The sequence below is a fragment of the Anas acuta genome, chromosome 27, assembly GCF_963932015.1.
Source record: "Anas acuta chromosome 27, bAnaAcu1.1, whole genome shotgun sequence".
NCBI lineage: Eukaryota > Metazoa > Chordata > Aves > Anseriformes > Anatidae > Anas > Anas acuta.
In genome coordinates, this window is record NC_089005.1 from 2,747,399 (window position 1) to 2,770,911 (window position 23,513).

The 23,513-nt window shown below is 43.0% G+C and overlaps 1 protein-coding gene across 4 annotated transcripts in view; it reads right to left on the reverse strand.

Annotated features, from left to right (window-relative positions):
- EBF2 (EBF transcription factor 2) overlaps nucleotides 1–23,513 on the reverse strand; it is a 136,500-nt gene that overhangs the window by 26,670 nt on the left and 86,317 nt on the right. For all 4 annotated transcript variants that reach the window (XM_068662208.1, XM_068662210.1, XM_068662209.1 and 1 more), the window contains 2 exons: nucleotides 11,291–11,372; nucleotides 1,763–1,880 (listed from right to left, as the gene is read on the reverse strand). In XM_068662208.1, the coding sequence (XP_068518309.1) occupies nucleotides 1,763–1,880; nucleotides 11,291–11,372 (200 nt within the window). The remainder of the gene's footprint in view (nucleotides 1–1,762; nucleotides 1,881–11,290; nucleotides 11,373–23,513) is intronic.

Sequence of the window (23,513 nt, forward strand, 5' to 3'; positions counted from 1 at the left end):
CAAAAGCCAACAGAGCATCCGATTAGGGTTGGGGGTTTGTATTTGTGCACAGTGAGATTGTTCACAAAACTGTTTGTAAACCCCTGCAGCTGATGCGTGCACCCAACTTCTGAGTGCATTAAGCAGTCCTAAGTCGTACTGAGACAAAACTTCACCTGTCCACTCCTGGGAGTTTCTGCACCGCTGCAGCGTCACGGTTGGCAGGAATTCCCCAGCGCTGCCAAAGGCCTGGGACAAGTCCCCTCCAGCCATTCACCCATGAAGGCTGCTTTACTGTTCCAGGAAGCCCAACAAATATATAAATAAATAAATAAATAACGTGTTTTCTGCCTTGCTAGTGTTAATTACTTGCCTATTCATTACTGGCACTTAACATTGTGTCATTAAAGCCTAATAGGCCAACTGTAGTGGGTGTAAAAATGAAACGCTTAAATGGTTGTGCAGAGGCTGTTTTAAAAAAACACTCATTAGCATACGATCACACAACAGCTAAAGCCTGTGCAAAGGGAGGTAGATTAAGATTTATGAAGTTTATCAGTGGGTAAGAGAGATATGGAAATATCAAACGTTTCCTCCAATTCGTGTCAGAATACGATTTCTAATAATTTTCTTGATTTTATAGAGCGGATTTTTTTTTCTTCTCTCTTCCATATGTTCAAGGCCTCTGGACTATACATCCCATCAGGAACCCAATATGGTTTCCAGGCCATAACCAAAGTCAATCCATCACTCCATTCCCAATGTTGACAGGGTCAGAGGTGGAGGGGAACTTTGGCAGGGCTCCAAAAACATGAGACTCCTTTGAACAGCCAGTCAATCACATCCAATCAGTCAAGGAAAAACTGGATGGCTTCCTAGGCTAGGAATCCTGGGATTTTCCTTCTACCATTTCACTGCCCGCTGGGGGAGAATTAACACCACTCTGAATTCTTTACTGATTCAATCATTTTCTTCCAGTTCATTAATTCTTCTTATAGGTTGATATAGGGCACATTTAAGAAGTGGGACAGCAAAACATTATAATGAAATAATATCCTCGCTTGTCTTTTCTACTAACATCACCAGCTCTTCTCACTTTCACTAGCTGCAGGGGAGGGAGAAGTAGACACAGATAGCATTTTCTGGTAATTTTGAGTACTGCCTGCACAAGAGAGGTGGAATGCATTGGTAATGAATGCATGAGAAGAGGGAGAGGAGGGGCCAACCATTTTGAAACTTAACAGATACAAGTAGTCGTAATTACTTTAATATAGTCCAAAAACCATCCTGCAGACGGCCATGAGTCTTGCTTAGCCAAACAAACTAAAATCAATTAGTGTCAATTTCCTTCTGTGCATTGTTATGCTTTGCACATAGTTTGTTTAAGGGAACTAGTGACACTTTTTCATACACATCTTGTGCTGTAACAGTTCTGTTTAACTAAGATGTCATGTTGCCTAATTTGCCTGAAATCAAATCTATCCCAGCTGAAAAAGAAGTCTGAATTTTAGATAATACTTAGTCTTTCTATGTTTTTCATCTCTGCTGGACAAACTAATTAATGAATTGGGAGGAGGGGGAGGGAAGCCAGTCTCTTAGATGTGAAGAGGATCATATTTTGCATGCTGTAGACACTGTTTTCCTGCCTTTTCCTTCCCTAAACCCCCTGAGGTTGTGTAGCTCCCCCTTAGCTCCCCTTCCCTCCTGAAAACAAACAGAAACCGAAGAATGGGTAATATGCTTTTGCACTCATTTGCGTGCTGTTCTTCCTACAATATCCTACCTTCGGAGGGGTCAAGTCTCCTCGCTCTCCGTCCGTGCTTGGAGTTGTTGTGAACGAACATGTTGTCAGACACCGCCAGTACGTGCCCGTCTACGTTCACTGTTGTTGATAGCACAACCTAGACATTTGCAAAAGGAGAAAAGGGAGGCAGGTAAACAACTTACTTGGATATTCAGCTTGTAAAGTATTAATTATTCAGTTTACTTAAAATCCTGTTCTGTTTGTAAAATGTAATCATGTCCTACAGGGTTTACTCCCTAGCAAGGATGGGAGAAAATATTTTCAGCCTCCACTCTGTGCATTAATTCCATTTAACATAGCATCCTAAGGGCCATATAAAGTCCTTAATGTATAATGAACCAGCTCCTGCAGATGGCCCTAAATTGTGTTCCCTATGATGCGCTGTAGCATAGCTGATGGCAAAGAGGTCTGCACATACCAACCAGGAGGGCAGGCTGCAGAGCACCACAGCAATTTGCCCTCTGATACAGCCATGCAGACTCAGAGCCATCTGCCGTACTGCACACACATGCAAATGCACCCGCAGCTGCTCCGAAAACACAGGTCTCCACTGACGGAGCAAAATAGAAATTCCCACTACGTGAAAAAGGTACCTAATATCATGTCTGGTTTTTTACATATGCAAGCTCAGTGCCTCTCAAGGAACACCTGAGCCTGAGCAGCCAGAACCAAGCACCAGTTTCGAAAACCTCAGCCTCCCTGACTTCTGCTGCTGGGCTCCAATGGCACCTGAATTCATAGAGGATGTAACCATAGATGTTAATGAAGGCCATTTAGTTCTCCCTTTAAAACACAATACCCAAAGCTCTGTTTCCTATAAAACCAGAAATATAATTACCTTCAAACCACAAACTTTATGGAAAAAAAAAACAAAAACATCAGCTGCAGAATTTACCTACTGCAAGAAGATGCATCTTCTGGAAACTTTCAGGTTGGGGCCATCAGCTGGGGTGAATCAGCTTAAAGCCCTTCAGCTGCCCCACAGCCACAGCCCTTCACAGCTACTGAGAACCTGCCCCTGGTTGTGTTCATGAATTTTCACAGATACAGCTGTCATGGTCTGGGTAGGAGAATGGCAAGCTCTAATTGTTGGTAAAACTCTACTTGTCATAAAGCAGGAGAAACCTGGCCTTCCTACAGGACTGTGCTGGTTTAAAGAATACTTTCTTTCTTGAGACAAGTTTAATTCATTCCAAAAGGCTCTTGTCATACCGTACTCTTATATTTCTCAAGCATTCTTGTCACAAAATGTGTTGCTTTTGTGTGCCAACTGATTTCATCATTGCACATTTGGGTGGAGTGAGACTCCTATCCAAAGTGAACATTTCCCGCATGACATAGCTGAACCCACTCAGATGCACTTCATTATTTTCCGTTAAACAATGGAAATAAATTTTAATCTCTCACTGGCCAGCACAGAGCACACTATGGCAACAGGGGAATAGACCTGAATTATTCCAGTGTCTGAAATATTTACGACAAGTGTTTAAATTGTAACCAAATGTAAATCAAAAGTATATCATATATATACAGTTACATTATATAATATATACATATCTGACCTCACATACACAAGGTATGTATGTGATAAACACACACACATGCTCTCGGTATGAGATTTTTGTAATATATGCAGACTACAAGTATACACATTGCCTGTTTGATAACCACTTGGGTGTAAAAGTTGGGCACAAATCAAGAGCCACACTTCAGTTGCAGAGGTTCCTGCAGCACGAGAAATTGTCCTCTGTGGAGAAGGAGGTAAGTGTGGAGCATCCTCTGTTCCCTGAGCCATCAGGAGCAGAAGAAGCACGTTCAGACCTCTCTCCAAGAGCAGCTCCAGTTGTATTCACCTCTTCCATTCATCACAGGAGGGTCAAAGCCAGTTGGCATTTCACAGGCCAGGACCCAGGGTAAATAAATACGGTGGTATCGGGGATGGGACGAAATGCAAGGTTCAGATCTGGTCCAGAATTTTCTCAAATGTTGGACCTTATTTGCAGGCATCTCCAAGGTACCATGGAAATGCAGCACGCAGCTTTGTCATCCTTACTATGACACTGCAAGGCAACTCATTGCTGGAAGGTAAGAAGATGATGGACATAAAAGTGCTGGACTTCTCCAGTTTGGTCCAGTCTTCCCTCTGCCTGATGGAGATGGCAATCCAATTGTTTTATACTGAAGATTAAAAACCAATGTTTTATGGATAAAAGGAAGAGGAATGTGCATTCCACTATGGTCTCTAACTCCCAGGCCCTTCCCTTTCACAAGCCAACTGCTTTCCCCCAGTGAGTATTTCCTGGGTCACGACGGGTGACCCTTTCCATCTGGAATCAATCAGTCAACTCCTGACAACTTCCTGAAACACCTCACTCCATTTCCTGTTCTCTCCCCCTTCTCTCTTTCCCCCTGGTTTGCTTCACTCTTCAAAACTGCAGGCCACAGCAGCTTAATGTTAGAGGGTCAGACACAGTTAGACTCCAAAACACTACACAAGAACACCTTTGACCTTCAAAAATCTTTACATCTTAGCTAAACAAATCAAGGTCAACGTTTCTTACCATTACCTTGTTAACCATTTCTATGCATTTTCACCAATACCCTTCTGAACACGAACTTATCAATAACACTTGTTCTCCCAGCATCATAAAACATCCCAGGTCTTTTTTTTTCTTAACCTGTATTCCTGTATGCAGTGCTGGTGAAAGGTGATGCGTACACTTCTCTGGGGGTTTAAATTCTCAGATTTGTCTACAGCACTGGCGAATTACTGGCAAATGTTTTTCTTTGTTGGTTTGGTTCCTGATCTGATGGCACTATTTCTACTGTATGACAATTTGGCTTCTCTGCCTATTCAGTTTATGGTTTTTCAGTTACGGCAAAATGTACTACTAAAGCAATGATGAGAACATCAAAATACATCAGGCGATGGATTCTGGTAGTCGTAGCTTTGAGTCAAATTTGCCGTAGACAGCACAAATGAGAAAGATTTTGTGCCCCAAGCAGCTGATCAACTTGTCACCCTGGTGGAGTTTCAGAGGACAACCAACCAAGAAGAACCAAGAAGACCAGACGTGGCCATGAGCTGTTCCTTCAGCCAGCCCAATGGGGTGCCAACTATAGGAACAGCACAGGAGTGGCAAGCTTCTGAGTGGGGCTTTCAGCAGGATTCCCTGAATTTTCCTTATTTTAGGGGAAAAAAAAAATCATTATTGGCTATGAAGCCACAGGCTTATTCCTTTACAAACCTGTAGCCAGGTACCTTAAAGATCACCTCTCTGACTCAGCAGTACTGACAGCCCTATCAATCCCAAGAATTCACATTAGCAGCTTGAAGGCTGAAATCCTCAACTCCTGCAGCAGCCAGCCCATGTTAGAGAAGAGCGGGTAGTGGGGAAGGCAAGTGCTGTACCTACATGAGGTATTTCACTAAAAACTGTTAAAGTACCATGAAGTGCTTCAAAATGCTTAGATGGAGGCACTGCAATCTCCCCTCCCCTGTCTATACATTGTATTTGTAAGGCGTGTTCCACTGCAGATCCCATACATGCGAGTGAACACACATCCCCGTACACACAAAAGCTGCATCGCTCAGAGACACCTCTTCAGACATATGGCACAAACATTCCAGGCATACAGGCGTTTACTTACATGTAACATATCTCATCACTGTGTAAATGATCTCTCCCCAAAAATTCCTGTTGCCATTCCAAGTGTGGAAAAAATTCTTTATGACATTGTACATCTGGAAACAATATTACATTCCTGATGCACTTTCCCTTATAACTCTCTAGTCCCAGCGCCGTGTTATTTTAACTTTTCAAAAGAATAACTACTACGAGGATTTTAAAAATTATTATCATTATTATTATTTTCCAGCTGGGTGGAAGAAAAGATGTCAGGCCTCATCCTGCTGTCTGCACTTGGACGGGGCTCCCATTGATGTCAAGAGGCGTTTTGGTTGAGCGAGTAATACAGGAGTAGATGCTGCGATACTTGTTTGCTTCAGAGTTGGATTAGGAATAAGATAAACAATGTGAAAAATGCCAGCGGCTTCTCTCTGCTCAAACCTTCCACCAAATTCATTGGGAAATCCTCCCTGATACCCCGGCCTGCCGCAAACTCGGGGCTACCAGGGAAGCGATGCACGTGGCCTTCATTTTGGGCATGGGGGCACAGGGGTGGGAGATAACTCCTGGGTCACTGACATCCATCTCCTGCTATTACAGACAGCTAAACCATGTGGCTGCTTTTCTTAAATTGTCTTAAACCAGCTCAAGCTTCTGCCTTTGGTACTCCTGTTTTGAAGCCTACTTGTCTTGATTATCAGGGACTTTATGGCTTACAGCCTAAATTTGTTTGTAGTCGCTTTATACTTAACACTGTCTTCAAAATTATCATTAAATATTAAATATTAATTACATTATTATTATTATTATTATTATTATTATTATTATTATTATTATTATTATTATTATTATTATTATTATTATTATTATTATTATTATTATTATTATTATTATCTACCTTCTGATATCTTTAGAGAGCAGTTATGTCCAGGCTCAGTGCACGGTGCTAAGGTGTGTGACCACCTTGCCCACCCCCCAGCTACCTTACCGATCCTTTTCTGCACCTGCTCCAATTTCAGTTTCACCCTGTTTGAACATGGGTAACCCAGTACCTCGTATCCCAAACAAGCTCAGGGGGTACAGTGGTACAAATGCCTCCTTTCTACTGGCAGAGCTTACCTGAGACACGGCAGAATCTCATTTATGGTTTGTTTTACTGGACAAATACGACTTTGGCAACTCACTGCCACAATGTCTATTTGGGCTTCAGATCTGAGCACATTAAGTCATTGAGTGTTTTTTTTTTGTTGTTGTTGTTGTTTCATTTTTGCAGTTTCAGTCAATCCCTCCCATGTATAGAGTCTAAAATAACACCACCTTTTGTCACTTTCTGACTAAGAGATCTGTCACACAGCAATAGCTGGATACCAGTTGCTCTTCATTTGCAATCTGTAACTGGGGAATTAGTGAGTAACGACATTACTCCCTGCAGTATTCATCTCCCTAACAGCAGTTCAGAGATCTCTGTCCACATCCAAATCTGACTGGGAGGTCTCTAACACATCCTTTTACCATCAGGCTGCAAGTGATTTGATTTTGACCAGTTCTCTTTTGCTGCTGCCCTCCCTTTTTGTTTCTTTACAGACCACGACATCCCTGAGTCACAGCCCACCATCCTTACCCGGTTTTCCCGAACAACACCGATCCTTCAGTGCTTCATGTCAGAGCCTCGCTGGGGGAGCTCCCCACCACAGCCAGCCTGGCTCACGCGCCTGCTGAAGAACTGATCCAACCACTCCGAGGTCAGGAAGGAAATCTCCCCAGGGACACACCTTGTTATTTTTCCTTTCTCTTTCTCCCTAGAGCACCTAGAGGGGGATACCTGCCAGGAAATATTCCGTGTCATGCTGTCTGCTGAAAACAGAGGACAATTGCCGACCTTTCTCTTCTCTGAAGAATCCCGCTGCTTCAAGGATGTATTGATGTTCTTGTGCCTGGTACCCTTCCCTCAAACATGGCACTGTAGGATCTGTTTAATCAGTGTGTTACCGGATGAAGCAGAATTCCCAATCAACAGGAGGCTAATGCGTTAGCACCAGGTCTCAGCTGAAGCATTTTTGCTGGAGTGCCTCATCTTAATTCCACAGAATTATTGTCCCCCATTACACACCGGTCATTACCATTAAGTATCATTGGGCTTCAATCAAGTTCTCTAGGAGAAGTCCTCATTAAGTGGAGGGCATCACGTTTTTTTTTTATTCTGTTCCTGGGAGATCACTCAGTGCGCATACAGCAGTGACAGTAACGACAATACCTATGGAAACTCGGGTTTGCAGATGAGCTGAGCTCACATAGCGCTGTGGTTTGCGTAGGTGACTCAAACATGCTTTTTTTTTTTTTTGGTTTCATTTTTTCACTAATAATTGTTCCTTTTTATTCAGGGATTTTTCGGCTGATAGCTGATCGATATTTGCTCCAGTTAAATTCCCAAGGACATATTACTCGATCTGTATACGTACTTGGGCAGCCACAAGTAACCATGAAGATATCCACTAGTTCTAGACAAATTTCCTGCCCTTGCTCTAGCCACTGAGAGACACTGAAGTAGCCTGAGATTCACAATAAATTATGTTATTACTGGGGAGAAAAACATTTAAAATAATGATCACATATCCTTTACCTTCTGAGGTATAACACTTCTCAACAGTAGAAAAACATCATAAGAAACATTTTAAAAATCTGTAAAAGTTAAGGGATTTTCTTTTTATCTCTGCAGCTCTACCTCGTATCAAAGCAAATTTCAAATAGTTAACGTGATCACAAAGCAGCTGGCGTTGCTCTCCAAACTAAAGAATTATTCTAAAAAAAAAAACCTCTTCTGGCATCTGGAGCTGTATTAAATTTACAATGCAGCGTTAATGTAACCTTTCCACCCCTTTTTCTCCCCCTTCATTTTTTTTTTAAATGGGTGTGATGTAAGTGAAATCTAACATTTAATTGAGTTTGTTGTACTGTAACTGTACTGTACGAGAAAGCTAAATCTTCGATCTCCAGGCACTGAGCGTGAGGCCAGGCTCGGAGGCTGGATCCCAGCTCCCCGGAGCGTTGGTTATCAGCCAAACCAAGCCCAAGCCGTACATTCACACCCATCTCTAATCAGAAGCATTAACTTGATGCTTTTCCAGACATGAGTAACCACTCTTCCACGCTTGAAGAGCTCACTCAGAGGCATTGTACGGCACAATTTCCATGCCTCTTATTTACATTTGTGTCTCAACAACCAAGCCTGAGTTTTGGGCTTTCGTTCAATTTCCATTAAAGAACATTTGGATGAGACCCTTTCAGCTCTAGATTTCAGTAACAATTTCAGTGATGAGAACCCTGAGACAGGGTTTCGCTCTTCTGTTTTCTTTATAACCATAAAAAAATATCTTAATGTCTTCTGGAGATCTGACAAGTTCTATCCCACTGAAAATGAAGAGATTTGATTCCCTAGAATAACACGGGTACAAATTAAAAGAAACTCAACTGAGCATCACTGCAGAAGTCTGGGTAAGGGAAGTTGAGTGTATGGAAATGTTGGGAAGAAGAGGGTCTTAATAACAACAGCTGTACAAAGAATTTATCAGGAAAAACCAACAAATGTTTTAGATATGGCCAAAAAATAAAGCACAATGAATTCAATCACAAGTCAAGTAGGTTTTCGTGCTTTTTTACCCTGTTTTTACTCTACTTAGGTGTTCTTGTACTGGTGGGATGAAGAACTGTGCCTTTAAACCCAATAAGCAATCCCACACACTAATTGCCCTGCCTGATGTAACTCCTAACAACTTCAGTGAAAATGAAGACGCTCACAGCGTGCAAGCACACTACTACTGGTTGGAGTGATGTCGCTTTTTTTCCACTTACGGCTTTAAGGATAGCTGACAGACCACACTCAACAAGACGCAAACAAAAAAAAACATTCATTCAAATTAAAAAAAAAAATAAATAAATAAAAGGAAAAAAAAGGAGGATCCAGAAGACAGAGAGAGTGGAGCATCCAAGAATGCTCTTTCTTACATTGCGTTCAGGGAAGCCGTGCTTCTATCCTTAGAAACAACCGGGCAGACAGAAAACAAGTTAACATCTTTGCTTATCGTCCTTACTGGTCATCCTGGCTGATTTCCACTGGAACACACGGCTGTTTTACTCCCAATGCATATGATTGCAGCAATGGAACTACTTTTTTGTATCTTTATTCATATACTCTGACCTCTGTAGCCTACAACCAAGCTCGTCAACTGATGAATCCGGTTCTGAACAAGCCTGAACAAAGATCCTGCTTTCACACACCACCTCAAGCATTTTACCATTTGTTTCAAAGGTTCATTTTTGTAACTCTGTAATGAAGTCAACATTTTTGGTTTTGACAAAGAGTAAGGTAAACCTAGGCTTTGCCTAACCTTGATTCATTCTGAGGTTTCAACTTCAATCTCACACTGCAGCTCCAAGGGTGTGCTAAGCTGCTGGTTTGGTTTATGAAGAGCAAAACCAAACCAACCCTTCCTTGTGCACATTTTTGACAGATGATGTCTATTTGGTGTTTTTTTCTGTATGGAAATTGCCATGTGAAATAAAAACCAGGACAAATTCACTAACAATGGCCACCTCTTCTCTTCAGATGTCTTACCACCTCCAAAAAACAGAATGAAAAAGTAACTATGATCTCTTTAAACCACTGGTGTAAAAATAAATAAATAAATACATTGAAAAAATCTTTACTTTTTTTTTTTTTTTCCTAAACTTCTCTAAATTTTTTGGAGCTTTCAGAGATCAGAGTAGATTTTTGTTTTCATTATTCTGCATTTTCATTTTACTCAATTTCTCCTACAAGATTTTTTTTTTCTTTCATAAAAAAGATTCTTGCGAATCTTTCATTTCTAGTAAGAGTATAGAACAAAATCAATTGTCTGTGGAAACCTGCTTTGTGGAAAGTTTTAAGCACTTCTGTAAACTCCTCTGGAGTTTTTGCTTCTTTGGTAAATGAGGAAACTGAGGCAAGCACCCAAGTAATGAAACATGAATCGCCAAAGCTAAGGATGTTGGGATGTTGGGATGACCCAACAGTTCTGGCATCACTTCTCTATAGGATTCTCCCCTGTGACACTTTTCACACCACACAAAGACCTGGCTGTGCACCCAGGACTTAGAAGCCTCGAGCAATGCACTTCATTTCTTGTGAGGGCCAAGTTACAGGGAAAATACTTATTTATTAAACATAATTGCTTAAAGGATTAGGGTATGGAAGAAGAGAGACTGCGTCTGCCTCTCCTCCGCTGCTTCTAACCTGACACATTTCACCTCCTTCTGTGTTTTTATTAGCTGGTATTCACAATACATCAGCGACAGCTATGATGAAACCAGTGGCAGATTTTACTGCAAAGCAGCTGGGTCATTGTCCCGTGGGTCTTGTTGCTTTCCTGCGTGAGATCTTAAAGTGACCATCACTATTGTGGCTTTTTTTTTTTAAGAGAAGCTGAAAGGGAGGGCGTGAAAGAGTTAAAAGGCAAAAGAGATGGAAAGAGATAGGGAGTGGAGGGAAATGAGGAGACTGCTTGTGTACCACGTACAGAGCTACTTTGAAAAATTCTGAGGCATCTAAGTATCACAAACATGATCCCTGCTGTGGGCAGCTGTATGTGCGAGTGCTTTGCCCGAGGGTGTCAAATCAAATATCCACTGCTGGTTGGTACAGTACATCACTTCCCCTTGGGGATTCAGAGTGGGAAAAGAGAGAGAAGAGGGAAAAAAGGTTTAAACACAACAAATGGAGAAAAACTTTAACAATATCTGATATGGCTTATCATATACTGTCATCATATTTATTATGAACAATGTAGGAGAGAGGAAAGGAGAAAAAGAGAAAAAAAGCAGACAGCTTAATGCTGAGCCTTACCTGGAACCGCCTCATATCTCTTGGGTTTCCTGCTGTTTTCAAACAATTCTGATTGCACTTGAGAAAAAATTTTAAGAAGAATCTGGAACGATAAAGAACCGTGTCACTGTTATTAAGCATAGTAAAACGTGTTGTATTCTGTCTTAAAGTACACATCGTGGTGATTTACATGTTGGTGTATCAGGAGACCAGGATTGTGAGAACTTAAAAAAAAATAAAAAATTGACAACAACAAAAAAACGACAAATTTATAAAAATCATGTAAATTATAGCTGACGTGCCTAATCCACACTGAGATGGGCAATTAGTTGATGTAAATCAACATATCTACTCGATTTATGCCAGTTCCTTCACTGCATGTTTGAACACACGATTTGAGTTTCTTTCTTTATCTCTTCCATGCATACCAGGTCTTTCTTTTGCTGTCTGAATGGATTTTCCATGAAACAATATAGACGGATAACATTATTGTAAAAAACACAAAAACCAACAGGGCAACTCTGAGGCAGATAAGCCTTGAAACTACTTAGAAGGTATTAAAAAACAGAGACAACCAGAGCTCCCAGAAGAAGCTGATGAGATTTCATCACGACGATGTTTTCAGCTGTTAAGATTTCAGTAACTAAAGCAGAGAGGCAGAACTGCCAGGAGCCCAGATTATAATCTTACCTAGATTTTCAGAGAGGATAACAGAAACACAAATCGAAGTCAGCCGTGACAGCTCACGCTGGCCAAGCAGATAAACCCATTAACATTGCACAAAGTTCTCGTGCCGATTATTTTTGCCTTGTCACATGGATCTGTCTTTAGACGTTATTATTCTGGCAAGTTTAGCTTGTCATGTTCAGAAATTGAATCTTCAGGATGCTTGATGGGCTTACCCAGCACTATGCGTTACAGCATATGGATTTTACACTTTAGAAATATTAGGCAGGCAGTTTTCAATAAACTGTTCCACCAAATTTTTCATCCAGGGACGAGAGGATTCGTCCCTTTATTGTCTCATTCACCTGATTAAATTTGTGAATTGCAAAGGTAAAGAAGTCTGCCCTGCATGAAAAATCACAGTTGTTGGATTAGAAACAAAACCCGCGTGTCTTCTGAATTCAGACAGAGCAGGCAAAAAAATGTTTTGGTGTCCTTTATCCTACATGAGATTATTTTCTGTGATTCCTTTCTGCTAATGCATTGCCATTTGGAGGACAAAATGGGTTTAGCTGCAACAATTAAAAAAAAAAAAAAATCAGAGATTTTTAAATAAGTTTGGAAGGAAAAAGACGCCGATATGAGAAAAAATTAATAGTTGAAGAATCGGTTTAGAATACAAAGAACACTTTATTTATTTATTTCTCTTGCTGAGTGCTTTCCTTAAAAAAAAATAAAAAAAAATCCGCTTTTGCAGTAAGTTAAAGTCCCAGGTGAGCCAGGCCTATTTCCCTTTCTGTTACTATGACAACGATTTTTTACCGCAGTCCCTAAGTCCCTTCAGAACTCACACATTCATGCCTTGAATTAGAACTTTAAAGGAGAAAGATGTATATTTCCCAGGCTTTGCCACCACCACCAACCCAACCAGCCCCAACGCGAGGCAATAAAGCAGAAATCCGCTTCTTGTTATCGCTACTTTCTTTGCATCGCTCACACCGTGCCATTTCTCTCCATACAGCCTTACAAAGAGTAGCGAAGGATCTGATCCATTTATACCTTGCTTCAACAAACCAGAGCCCTCCAGAACCTCCCTACAGCTGACCCCACAAAAACGAGCCCGGTAACGTCACATAAAATGCCTGCCACAACACGCATCCTTCTGTTGAGTTGAGCATTTCTTTCCTTAAATCCCTCACCGACACTTTGAACACCTCCACACCACGTTTGCCGTGCGTGTGCGTGCTGCAGGCTGGTATTTTTCTCTCCGTCGCTCCTCGTCCTTGGGGGCTCAGAGGGCTCCCCGCGTTTCAGGGTAACGCTCCTTGTTCTCCTGCCCTCTTCTTACACATATCAAAACATATTTGCAGATACGTTGACTGCTTCTGTTACCGTGATCTAGCGAGGCAGGGAAAAGCCTACAAAGCGCACAACACACCAAGGCAGGGAACTTGTACTTGGCAATCAGTGAGCCAGCAGAGAAGGGGCTGGTTTGGAGAGCTGCAAACAACCCCAATAAACCCCCCAACATTCCTGGCTTGGTGTGACTTGCAAGGAAAAACAAAAGATGAAATGAACCAGGGAGGTGTTTGGGTTGTTTTTAATGTCTTTAGTTGCTGTGTAGCTATTCCTCCAGGTCAGGAAAAGGCTCGGCAGCAGCTGAAGAGCGGCGCAGCGCGGAGCACAGGAAGGTGTTGGGGAGCGAAGTCGCTGTGTCAGCTGGGGAGCCTCGGGACGAGCCGAGATCCCGCAGCAGCACCCTGCACAAAGCCCTGCAGGGCAGACACACACAGGTACCAATTCTAAATGTGCTTAAACGTATCTGTGAGCAGACTGTAACGCTGCGTGGCAGGGAACACAATTTCTATTTTCTGTCAAACACCCCCAGAATATTTGGGTCTGGACCCCCAGCTAAAAGGAATCAGTGATGTACGTGGAAATGAACTTGGGCTGTAATTAGAGCGGTGCTGATTCATCCCAATGGGTGTCTGCTAAAAGATGTACAGAAAACAAAGCTCCTGCAAGAGGTGGCTGCCTCCAAAAGCAGCGGGGCATTCCCTGCCCTCACCGACCGTGAGCAGCGCGCTGAGCTTTGGAGGCTGCAGGCTGGGAGATTGGGGCAGGAGCAATTCGGAGAAACCCACCAGAGACAACCCAAAGGAGCCTGGCTTTCTGGGGTTGCTGAGCTCCTGAGCTGCTGGGAATTGTGTGCGTCGAAGATATCACAAACTGGGCATCAGTAATTCCTCCTCGCATTTTTGGCAGTGCTGGGCTCCCAGTGTGGGAGCATTGGGGCAGTGTCTGTGTACTGCCCGTGTTAGACGTGCAGCTTCTCTGGACCTCGCTGGGCATTCTGTGCTAAGACTCTTCCCTCCTGCCACCCCACATTTAGATTCAGTTTTATGTAAATACACACTCAGGAATTTCTCCTCCGGTTGATCCAGGTCTCTCTCTCTCCTTCCAGAGGTTTTCCCGTCAAATTTTAGTTGCAACTGGGCATTCACAGCAAGTACTCGGTAGGTCGGTGTATATACATATATATTTTAAGTGGTTGCATCTGGGAAAGGCATTAATATTTATTGCAGCATTAGAATAAAAATGACTTGGGGGGAGCAAAGATATGGGAAGGTTTAGCTCCAAATGAAGCTGATTTAGGGGGAACGGGAGAGTTGCAGAAGGCCTGTATTAATTTTTTTAAATGAGAAACTTTAGCCAGTTTTTGCCTTAACCTATACATACATCAAAAATAAAATTAAAATTAGCTTATTTTCATGGTTTTTAGCTGGCCTCTGTTCCTTCCCAAGGCCAGCACCAGCTCTGGGTTCAGCAGACAACTGCAGAAGGAGCTTGGCCCAGGCATCTCCTACATCAACATTGAAGGGCACTGGGGAAAAACTTAAATACTTTTGAATAACCACCACTAAAAGTTCTGGCAGTGCTATAGAAGACCTGATTAACTTCACGTATAGATGTCAAATTAATTAAGACATACTGCAGACATTTCTTTTCTCCTATTGTCTCTCTCCTATGGTCGAGCCCTCTATCTACAGACTGATGCGCTCGCAGAGGTCTCCAAATCGCCACCTTAAATAAATTCCTTCTTCTAGGATTTCGAGGGAGCTATTTCAAAAGTTACTGCTCCTCCTACTGGGAGTTCCCACCATGCTGGGGAGATGGGCTGATGAATCATTTACGTGCCCCTCTCTCGCTGCAGTCCAGAGGCTGGTGACGGTGTTATCCCTGCTGCCTTCCAGCAGAACTGCAGGCCAGCCTGCTGATGTCGTGGGAGCCTGAACAGGGCTCAGAGGCAGCAGCAGGAAAAATTCCCCTGGAAAGGTCTTGTGTCTGTCAAGCCTTTTCCAAAGGGGCTGCTGCTGCACCACGCTGTTGTGGCCAGATCCAAAAGGCTGCTCCACCTTGGAGAACATTCCTCCTCCATCTCGGTTGGTTGAGAAGAACCTGAATCAAATCCTGTTAGAGCCAGAAAAAAATCTTTCTGTGACTTCAACAGGACTAGGCAGGCTCTAAAGAGCAGTCCCACATGCAACAGAAGGTGTAGTTTAAAAAAAAAAAAATCCATTAATGTTTTTTCAAAGCCCTGCCACAAGACCTGGGACTGCTCAGTCTCACCATGTGGAGCCCCAGAAATAGAAAATACACTTTGCGCTTTTATTGCGCCATTCTGTGGGACTTAAACTTCAATTAATTCTGCCTCACAACCCCTTCTGCAGCAGGTGGTGTAACCACCAGTGTAACAGGGCCTGGAAACTGGGAGGGAATCGCTCCTACCACAGGCCTGCTGCAGAGCTGGGACTGGGTCTCCTGGCTCCTGGCTCTGTGTCTTAACCAACCTTCCAGCCACCTCGTGTGCTTCCCTAAAACATAGCTACAGGATCAAGAGAGGCAACTGTTTTGATCTTGTGAGCAGCCTTTGGAGAGACACTCCGAAAAATATCCCGTGTAAAGCAAGCAGTGAGACAGTCCCGGCTCGTTTGGGTTGCTGCAGAGTTTGGGTTGTTGGCCCCAGCCGTGCTGTGGCACTGGACATGCCACCATCTGGTGTGATCGTGGTATCAGCAAGCCCTGGGATGCTGCAATCTAATGAGAACATAAAGTGCCACCCTGTATGGTGGCATCGTGATTAAATAATTGAAGTGCTTCTAAGAGGTCACAAAGTCAACTAAAAAGAAATAAAAAGCTGGGAGTTGTTCCTGCGAATGTTTTTGCTCTGGCTGAACAATGCTAAGAGTGAGCCACAGAACTATCATTACAGGAGGGCCTGGCTCCAGCTGCATCAAAGCGAGGAAATTCTGAGGTCAGGGTCTCGCATCGTCCCCCTGACTCCCCCGTGTGTGTCTTGGCACTGCAAGCTCTGAGATAAGTGTGACGAGCAACCTTACCCGCTGCCCCAACGCGGTGGAGCAGGCTCTGCAAATCTCTGCCTTGCAAAGGGACCAGATCAGATTTTGCACATACATTTGAAGGCTGGTGTTAAAATTCAATTAATTGCATTTATTTGATGGCATCATCTTGATTTTAATGAATATCGCAGCAGAAGACTTCTTTATAATCTGACTATTTATCTCTGGAGTAATTCCACTCTATTATGTCAGTGTGTATTATTAGGGAGCTGATGAACAAATTTCCTACTTTTTGAGCAGTTATAGTCAGCGTGGGATCAGGCATGGCACGAAGGCATTCTGAGCGAACACACACCATATACTGTGTGCGAAATGATTGAGGTTATTACAATAATCCAGAGTATTTATACGATACTCCACAAACAGCAGCTAATTAATCTTCGCAAAACTCCTGTGCATAAAGTGTGAACCCAGTTGAACAAATGTGAAAACCAACATATGTAGGTCAGAAGCCTTTGCTGAGATTCTCTGCAAGAGAAGGGAGCAGGAGTCGGATGGCAGTGGGGCCCCAGGCTGGGCCAGGAGAGGTGGTGTTCATTTTCCGTTTGTTTTTTAGGGGAAAGGTTCCAGTTGTACCAAAACATGCACGTGGGCATCCTGCCTTCTGCTGCTGCCCCACCAGTGTCCTCGTTTCTTGATCTGAAAAGTTAGGAACGGTTCTCTGCCCTCATGCCTTGGTCCAACACCGTTTCTTCAGCTCGGGGTGTTTGAGGATGAGTGATGGCACAACGGCGCTCCTTGGCCATGTGTGAGAGGTGAGCACTGAAACACCATTGGGAACCTTGCCTAGTAGGAACCAGTGACCCCACTTGCATCTAATGAACAGCACGTTCCCAAATCACTTGTTTTTTTCCTCAGACTAATGGCTCTATTGTAAGGCTCACAACTTTTCCTAACCTCTCTTTGCCTTCTGCTTCCTGTTCGGTCTCCTGTCTAGTCTTGGTATCTTCACAGCTTGGCTGTAAGATGGTAAAGGAGAGAGTAAAAAGCATAGGTCTATGCCAACCTAGGGAAAATGGCCTAAATGAGTCTTTGGAGTCCCCTCCTCAGAGATGTCCATGGGTCTTCTTAATTTCCTGTTCTGCTCCATGCACTCCCATGCATTGCCATCACATCTTTCTCCTCACCTCACCTCGCAGCTTCGAGGCACCGATCCCAACCCCTCCGTACAGGAAGGTTTCCCTGTGCTCTGCAGTTCTTGTCCAGCTCAGAAATAGAAGCCTGCCAAGGTAGGGTCAGCTTCTGCGGGGTTTAAGGAGCGCGGGTCGGGAGGAACCGCGCTGATGTTGGAAGCATTGTAATGGCCAAAGTGAAGCTGGCTTCAAGATGTGAGGCTTTGGGGTATTTGTATTTGTATTATTAAATCAAGGTGCTTTGGACCAAAATCTGTAGGAGTAAAAATCGTTTGCACTGCAGAAAGTCTAGATCAGAAGTTTTCAGTTTTGGCCCATCGTTATTATTAAATTAGTATTTAATCAATCAATAGCAGAATGCTCCTTCCAAGATGCTTGCAATGCAAAGCATATGAAGACATGCAGATCAGATAAGTGTAATAGAGAACAGGTGGAATTAGTGCTTTCATTTGAAAAAAAAAGAAAAGCTCCAAAAGGATTTTAAAATGCCACAAGGCATTGTATCCCCCAAACAAATTGGAAACATCAGATGATTTTAGGTACCCAAACAACTCTTTTTTTCCAGCTCGAATGGTCCGATGTAATTCAGCAGCAGCTACGGTGTGACATACCACGTTCTTTCACCCACAGTCAATGACTCCAATTTAGATTTTGGGCTTTAAGTTTTGATATGGGACCTTTATTGTGCCAAATATTGAGACCTGAAGCTGACGCTGCCTGCTGTGTAGGTCTCTGGCCCCTTGCAACACCAAGCTCAGAGGAGCAGACGCAGGAGATGGATGCGAGAGCAGCACAAAAGGATCAGCGGTTCAGCTAAGGCAGGCCAACAGATCAGCCTGCCTTAAAAGTCTACCTTAAAATTATGGGATGGCAGCACCCATCTTAAAACTGCTTCTAATTACAATTTGCTTGTGGTGCCGAGAGGTCCCGATGACACTTGGGTGAGTAATGCTCTGTGTTAAGATACAGGATGGAAGTGCTGATATCCTATATTTCGGGTGGGTCGAGGATGAACACAGCCCCTTAGGTCCTCAGCAAAGGTTGGACTGGAATTCATGTCCCACTCCCAGTCCCATGCCTTAGCCCCAGATCTATTCCTCTTCAAATACCCTATCTCCCTACAACCTAGGACATCCTACTGCTCCCTGCCCTATACCCAGTGGCTTTTTTTTTCTAAGAGCTTACTTTCCAAACTAATAGTGTCTGAATGCAAGCCTGCAATATGTCATCCAGACCCCAAACATGTCAGTAAAGTTGATATTTATATTCTGTACATTTTCCACCTTCTGCACAATTTTCATCTCTGCAGCAGCAGGCGTACACCTCCACGACTGCCGTTCCCACTCGTTTGGTAAATGCCTATTCTGTCTTGCAAAGTGATCCCATTTTCAAGAAACAAGGGTTGGAGGAGAGTTCACTGCTGGTTATATAGGCAGGCATTTCTCAGTGCTGAACGCAGTTATTTGGCACGGCCACACTCGCTAGGAAAAAAAAAAAATCTCCAAGGAAAACCTCCTTGTTTGTGCACTCTGATGAAAACCTGACACCATTAATGAAAATAATAATTGAACTCTATGGGTTCGAATTGAAAATGAAACACAACACTAACAGCGTGTTTGTAATTGCAATTGTTCTCCAGAAAGCCTTTGGAGGACTCTTTGCAATCCGAGCAGTTTCCCTTTCCCTTTGGGTTTTCCTTCTTCCTCTCACACCAAAACTTTCCAGTAACTTAGGAGACAATGGCGAGAAGCTTATTTATGCTGTAGGATCCATATTATTCATGCCATTTGGCACACAACCAAATACCAGAGCGTAATCAAGAGTCAATAGGCAGGGAGGTAATAGAGGACGGGGCTGACGGGCTGTTGAAAGGGGCGCTCAGATACTATTCCCTGCTTTATTACAGGATCTGCGGGCTCCAACTGTGCTAAGCATCACGCAGTCACATTGTGAAATTGTTATTGGAGATGAGATACACAAAGGACACGAGGAAAGAAAGGCTTTTAGCTCGTTTCACTGATAAGGAAGTCAAGGCACCTAAAAATCAAGCGATGTACCCCCCCATCGCACATCAAGCTGCTCTTCCAGCCACGAACCACGCACCATTCCTGCAAGCCCATGGCTACGACTCTACTGAGCCTTTTCCGTGGTGACAAAAATCTCATAAAGGCCCTTGCCTCAGAGTCTAACCCTCAGCAAGGTTTTGAAAGCAGGGCCGAGTTCTTCCTCATTACTCAGGCCAGCCTCAGCGGTACGCATGTGGCTCAGTGCTGGGCTCTCCGATGGACACCGGCCTGATGATGCTCACAGGACTGGTTTTATCCATCCAGATGCAGGCAGCGCCTTGCCCTGATGCTCTCGCAGGTGCAAAGTTAACTCTGCTCTACTTTGCAGATATCATGGACCCCAGGAGAGACATGCTGAGGCATTACACAAACACATACACTGCCCGCCCTGTGGTTAGTGTAGGACCTGATCACAACTTTCCTGCAGCTCCCAGAGGCCAGGAGCCACGGGGATGGGAGTGTCAGTGACAGCCCCAAGGTTAGGCACCTCTTTTCCACCTGCCACAGTGGGTAGCACTCAGCTGAGAGCTCTCCCTCACTTACAAAGTCAGGAGCATTGCTTGTCCCTCAACTGGTTTTGTATGGAAAAAAAAAAAAAAAAAGAAAAAAAAAAAAACACAAAACACACATTCATTTGCTAAAGAGGCAAATTTACATCCAGGCAAGTTGCTTCCACGCTCATTTGTCTCCTCCCTTCTCTGAGGCCCGCACCCGTCGTACTTCTGGGTCTAGTCACAGCTGACCTTGAGTGGGAACACCGGTGTAACATTATATTCCTATGACAGATTTATAGATTGGCAGAGAGGGGTGCGTTCAGAGCATTCCTTCCCTAAGACAGGACAGCATCCAATGTTTGTTAGCATCATTAAACTAAAACTGACTTTTCACCTGCTCCCATACCATATGCAGCTGCAAATTTTTAAATTAAACTATGAAGCCATGCATAAATTTACATATATTACAGACTAGCCTCTCCATTTAACATGCAAATGTACTCCAATGTTTCAGAACACCTTCTGTCGCTAATTAATTTGCTGAATTATAATTAGACTAATCCTGCATAATTAATAAGCACAGATTTTTTTTTAATTTCTAAGCAGCTTGATGAGATCATTCACTTCCTTCTATAAACTGCTAAGTAACTGTTAAAAAAAATCTGGAAAGAACATATGTGAAAAGGTATGTTTGATGTCGCATACAAATTTAAACTAGCGGGCAAGCTTCAAGAAAGTCAGGATTAATATAGGTATAGGGCTGAACCGAGAGACCGACGGCACATTATTTTCAGGGGCACGGACCGAGATTTTCCTTGCCTATTTTATTCCTTTTGCTTTTACCCATCGGACCTTCTGAGATCATAGCCCGAGACAGAGAAGGATTACAGAACCGTATGTAGCATTAGGAGATGTTACGATATTAACGCACCGTTGTATATCAAAACACTCCCTGTACATGCTGTGTGTGGATGAGCTCCTTTGATGGTATTTGGAATTGTTTTCATTTCAGCTGCCAAAACCAACGGAGATCATTCTAGTGAAACAATTAAGTGCTATTAGCACTGGACTCGTTCCGTAATGATTAAAATGAAGGGTCTTGCTTTAATGTTGAAGAGCTCGGATTCAGAGAAACGTGCACGCCAATATGTTTTTTACAATGTGCAGTGTTACAGCCCCTCGTGCAGGGAGCCCGCTCCTGATGCACGAGGCAGCTCCTCCACCTGAAACATGTCCCGAGATCTCACCCAGCAATAACCAAGCAGAGTCGGAGGGAAAGAGCATCCCAAAATGTCATGGGGCATTTTGCAAAGCAGAATGCAAGCAGTCACACAAGTGTATTATATTTATACACTTAAATGCATTGTTTGTAACCTTGTGATAATCACTGTATTTATGTATATTACCCTGATATGTATTACAGCTCTAACATCCCCGTTCAGTCTTCATTTAACCTTTCCTAAATGCAGCGCTCACCAGCTTCACTGGGTTTCTCCTCCCCTTGTGAGTAGGCAAAATCTAAAGCAAAATCTCATGATTTGACCCAAAGAAAGGTAGCAAGAAGAAAAAAATAAAAATAAAAAGAATTCCTATACTAAGAGATTCCTGAACCACTTAAAGCTTGCAAGTGTCTTGTCTACAGCAAATGATAAATATAAAATACTTACCAGCCACTTCTGCCTGGAATCTCTCTCTCTTTTTTTTTTTTTTTTTAATTTGGACAAGTGCCCTTGTTCATATAAATATATCTTTTAAATTGACTGGGGTTGTGCATGCCCATATATAAATAGCAAACTTACAAGGGACCCAGCTCACACAGGACAGGTTCTTGGCACTGTGTGCCAACAAAGCCGCTTTCTAGTATTTCCTACTGGGCAGTCAATGGGAAAACACTTTTTTTTTTTCTTTAACATTTTTTTTTCCCAAGGAAGATAGCAAAGTACCCTGCTCTTCTTTAACTCACTGTAACTCTTATCAGAAAAGATAAGTGCTTGACACAGGTATAACAAAGGTATTTAGGAGAAGAAACAACATCTAGAAATTAAAATTGTAGAAGCACTGCAGACCTGGAATCCCAGCTGCTCCAGAAGCATAGCGATGCCATGAGACATGCTCATTGTGGCAGATTACCCTGGAGTAAAGGACTCCAGACAGGGAAGAGCTTCCGTGCTTTCTGTGCTTTGTTCATTTAGGACAGCCCCAGTACACTTTGTTTTCCTAATGGCCACTGAGCATATCGCCAAGTGACAAGGGAAGCTAAGGAAGAAAGAAATGAGAAATATAAACAGAAAACATCTTTCTGTTGCATTCTTCTATTTCTTATCTTCCCATATCCCAGCTCAGCAGACACAGACAATGTAATGAATGAAAGTAAAACATACAGGACTGGGTCTATATTTTTCCCTCTTCATTTCTGCCTGCCCCTCATTTTTAGACCATGGATGAATTGGCCCAAAGATATATAGGTCACAGGGCTGAGGCAGAAATAGAAGCTGTGTCTCCAGAGCCACAGAGCAGGGTACACAAGCAAGTCACTGAAATTCCGTTTTCCTTTTAAGCTATTCTTGTTTTGTCAGAGTAAGAAATTTCTAAGACATTTTGCAGCCATAGTATAGTGCCAAACCCGTATGTCAGCATCCACATCTTTCAGAAGGTTTCTGATGACCAGGACTTCCACCATGTAGAGAAAATTTCGCTTTACAGAGAAAAATTCTGAACTCTGAAACCCACCTTTTTCTGCATTTTAGCACGTCCTCAGAAACCAACTAGTTTGCCATGGGAAAATAGTGCACAGTCCTGTGGTGGTGTGGAATATAAAATTTCTAGTGTGCAGTAAATAAATTAATACATTTAAAGTAATTCCACCTTTTACAGCAAACATTTCATTCATCTCTGCTAACTCACCTCCAAATTTAATTAACCTTTTCAGTACCCTTTGATGTAGCACATAGGTGCCAGAGGCCAAAAAAGCAGCAGCATTTTGGGGTAGGAACTCAAATCAGAGGAGAGTACCAGGGTAACTCTGTTAATTGGTGATGGCTGAGCCTCCAACGAGGCAGCAGTTTGATTTGAAGAATTACCCACAGTTTGTGGGCCTTTTCAAGGACCTTCGCAGGAGGGTGCAGTGAAAAGAACAAAAAAATAAATCTGTGGAATTGAATGGATTGAAACACCAGCACACAATTTCGGTGCCTGTACATCCATGCCCCCCCAGCAGCTCAAAGCACACATTGCATGCTTGAGGAGCCACTTTGTGCAACTGCTCGTAGCGTCCACAATGTCAGGATTCGGAAAAAAAAAAAAAAAAAGAAAGAAAAAAAAAGCTGGGTTTCCATGAAATGTGTCATGAAAGCCAGACTGCTTTAGATTGGGCACTCAGAAATAAAGATAAGGTAAAATTCAAACACTTGGGCAATCAGTTTGCTATAAACTCATGGCAGCAGCAAGTTATTTTGCCTCTGGCA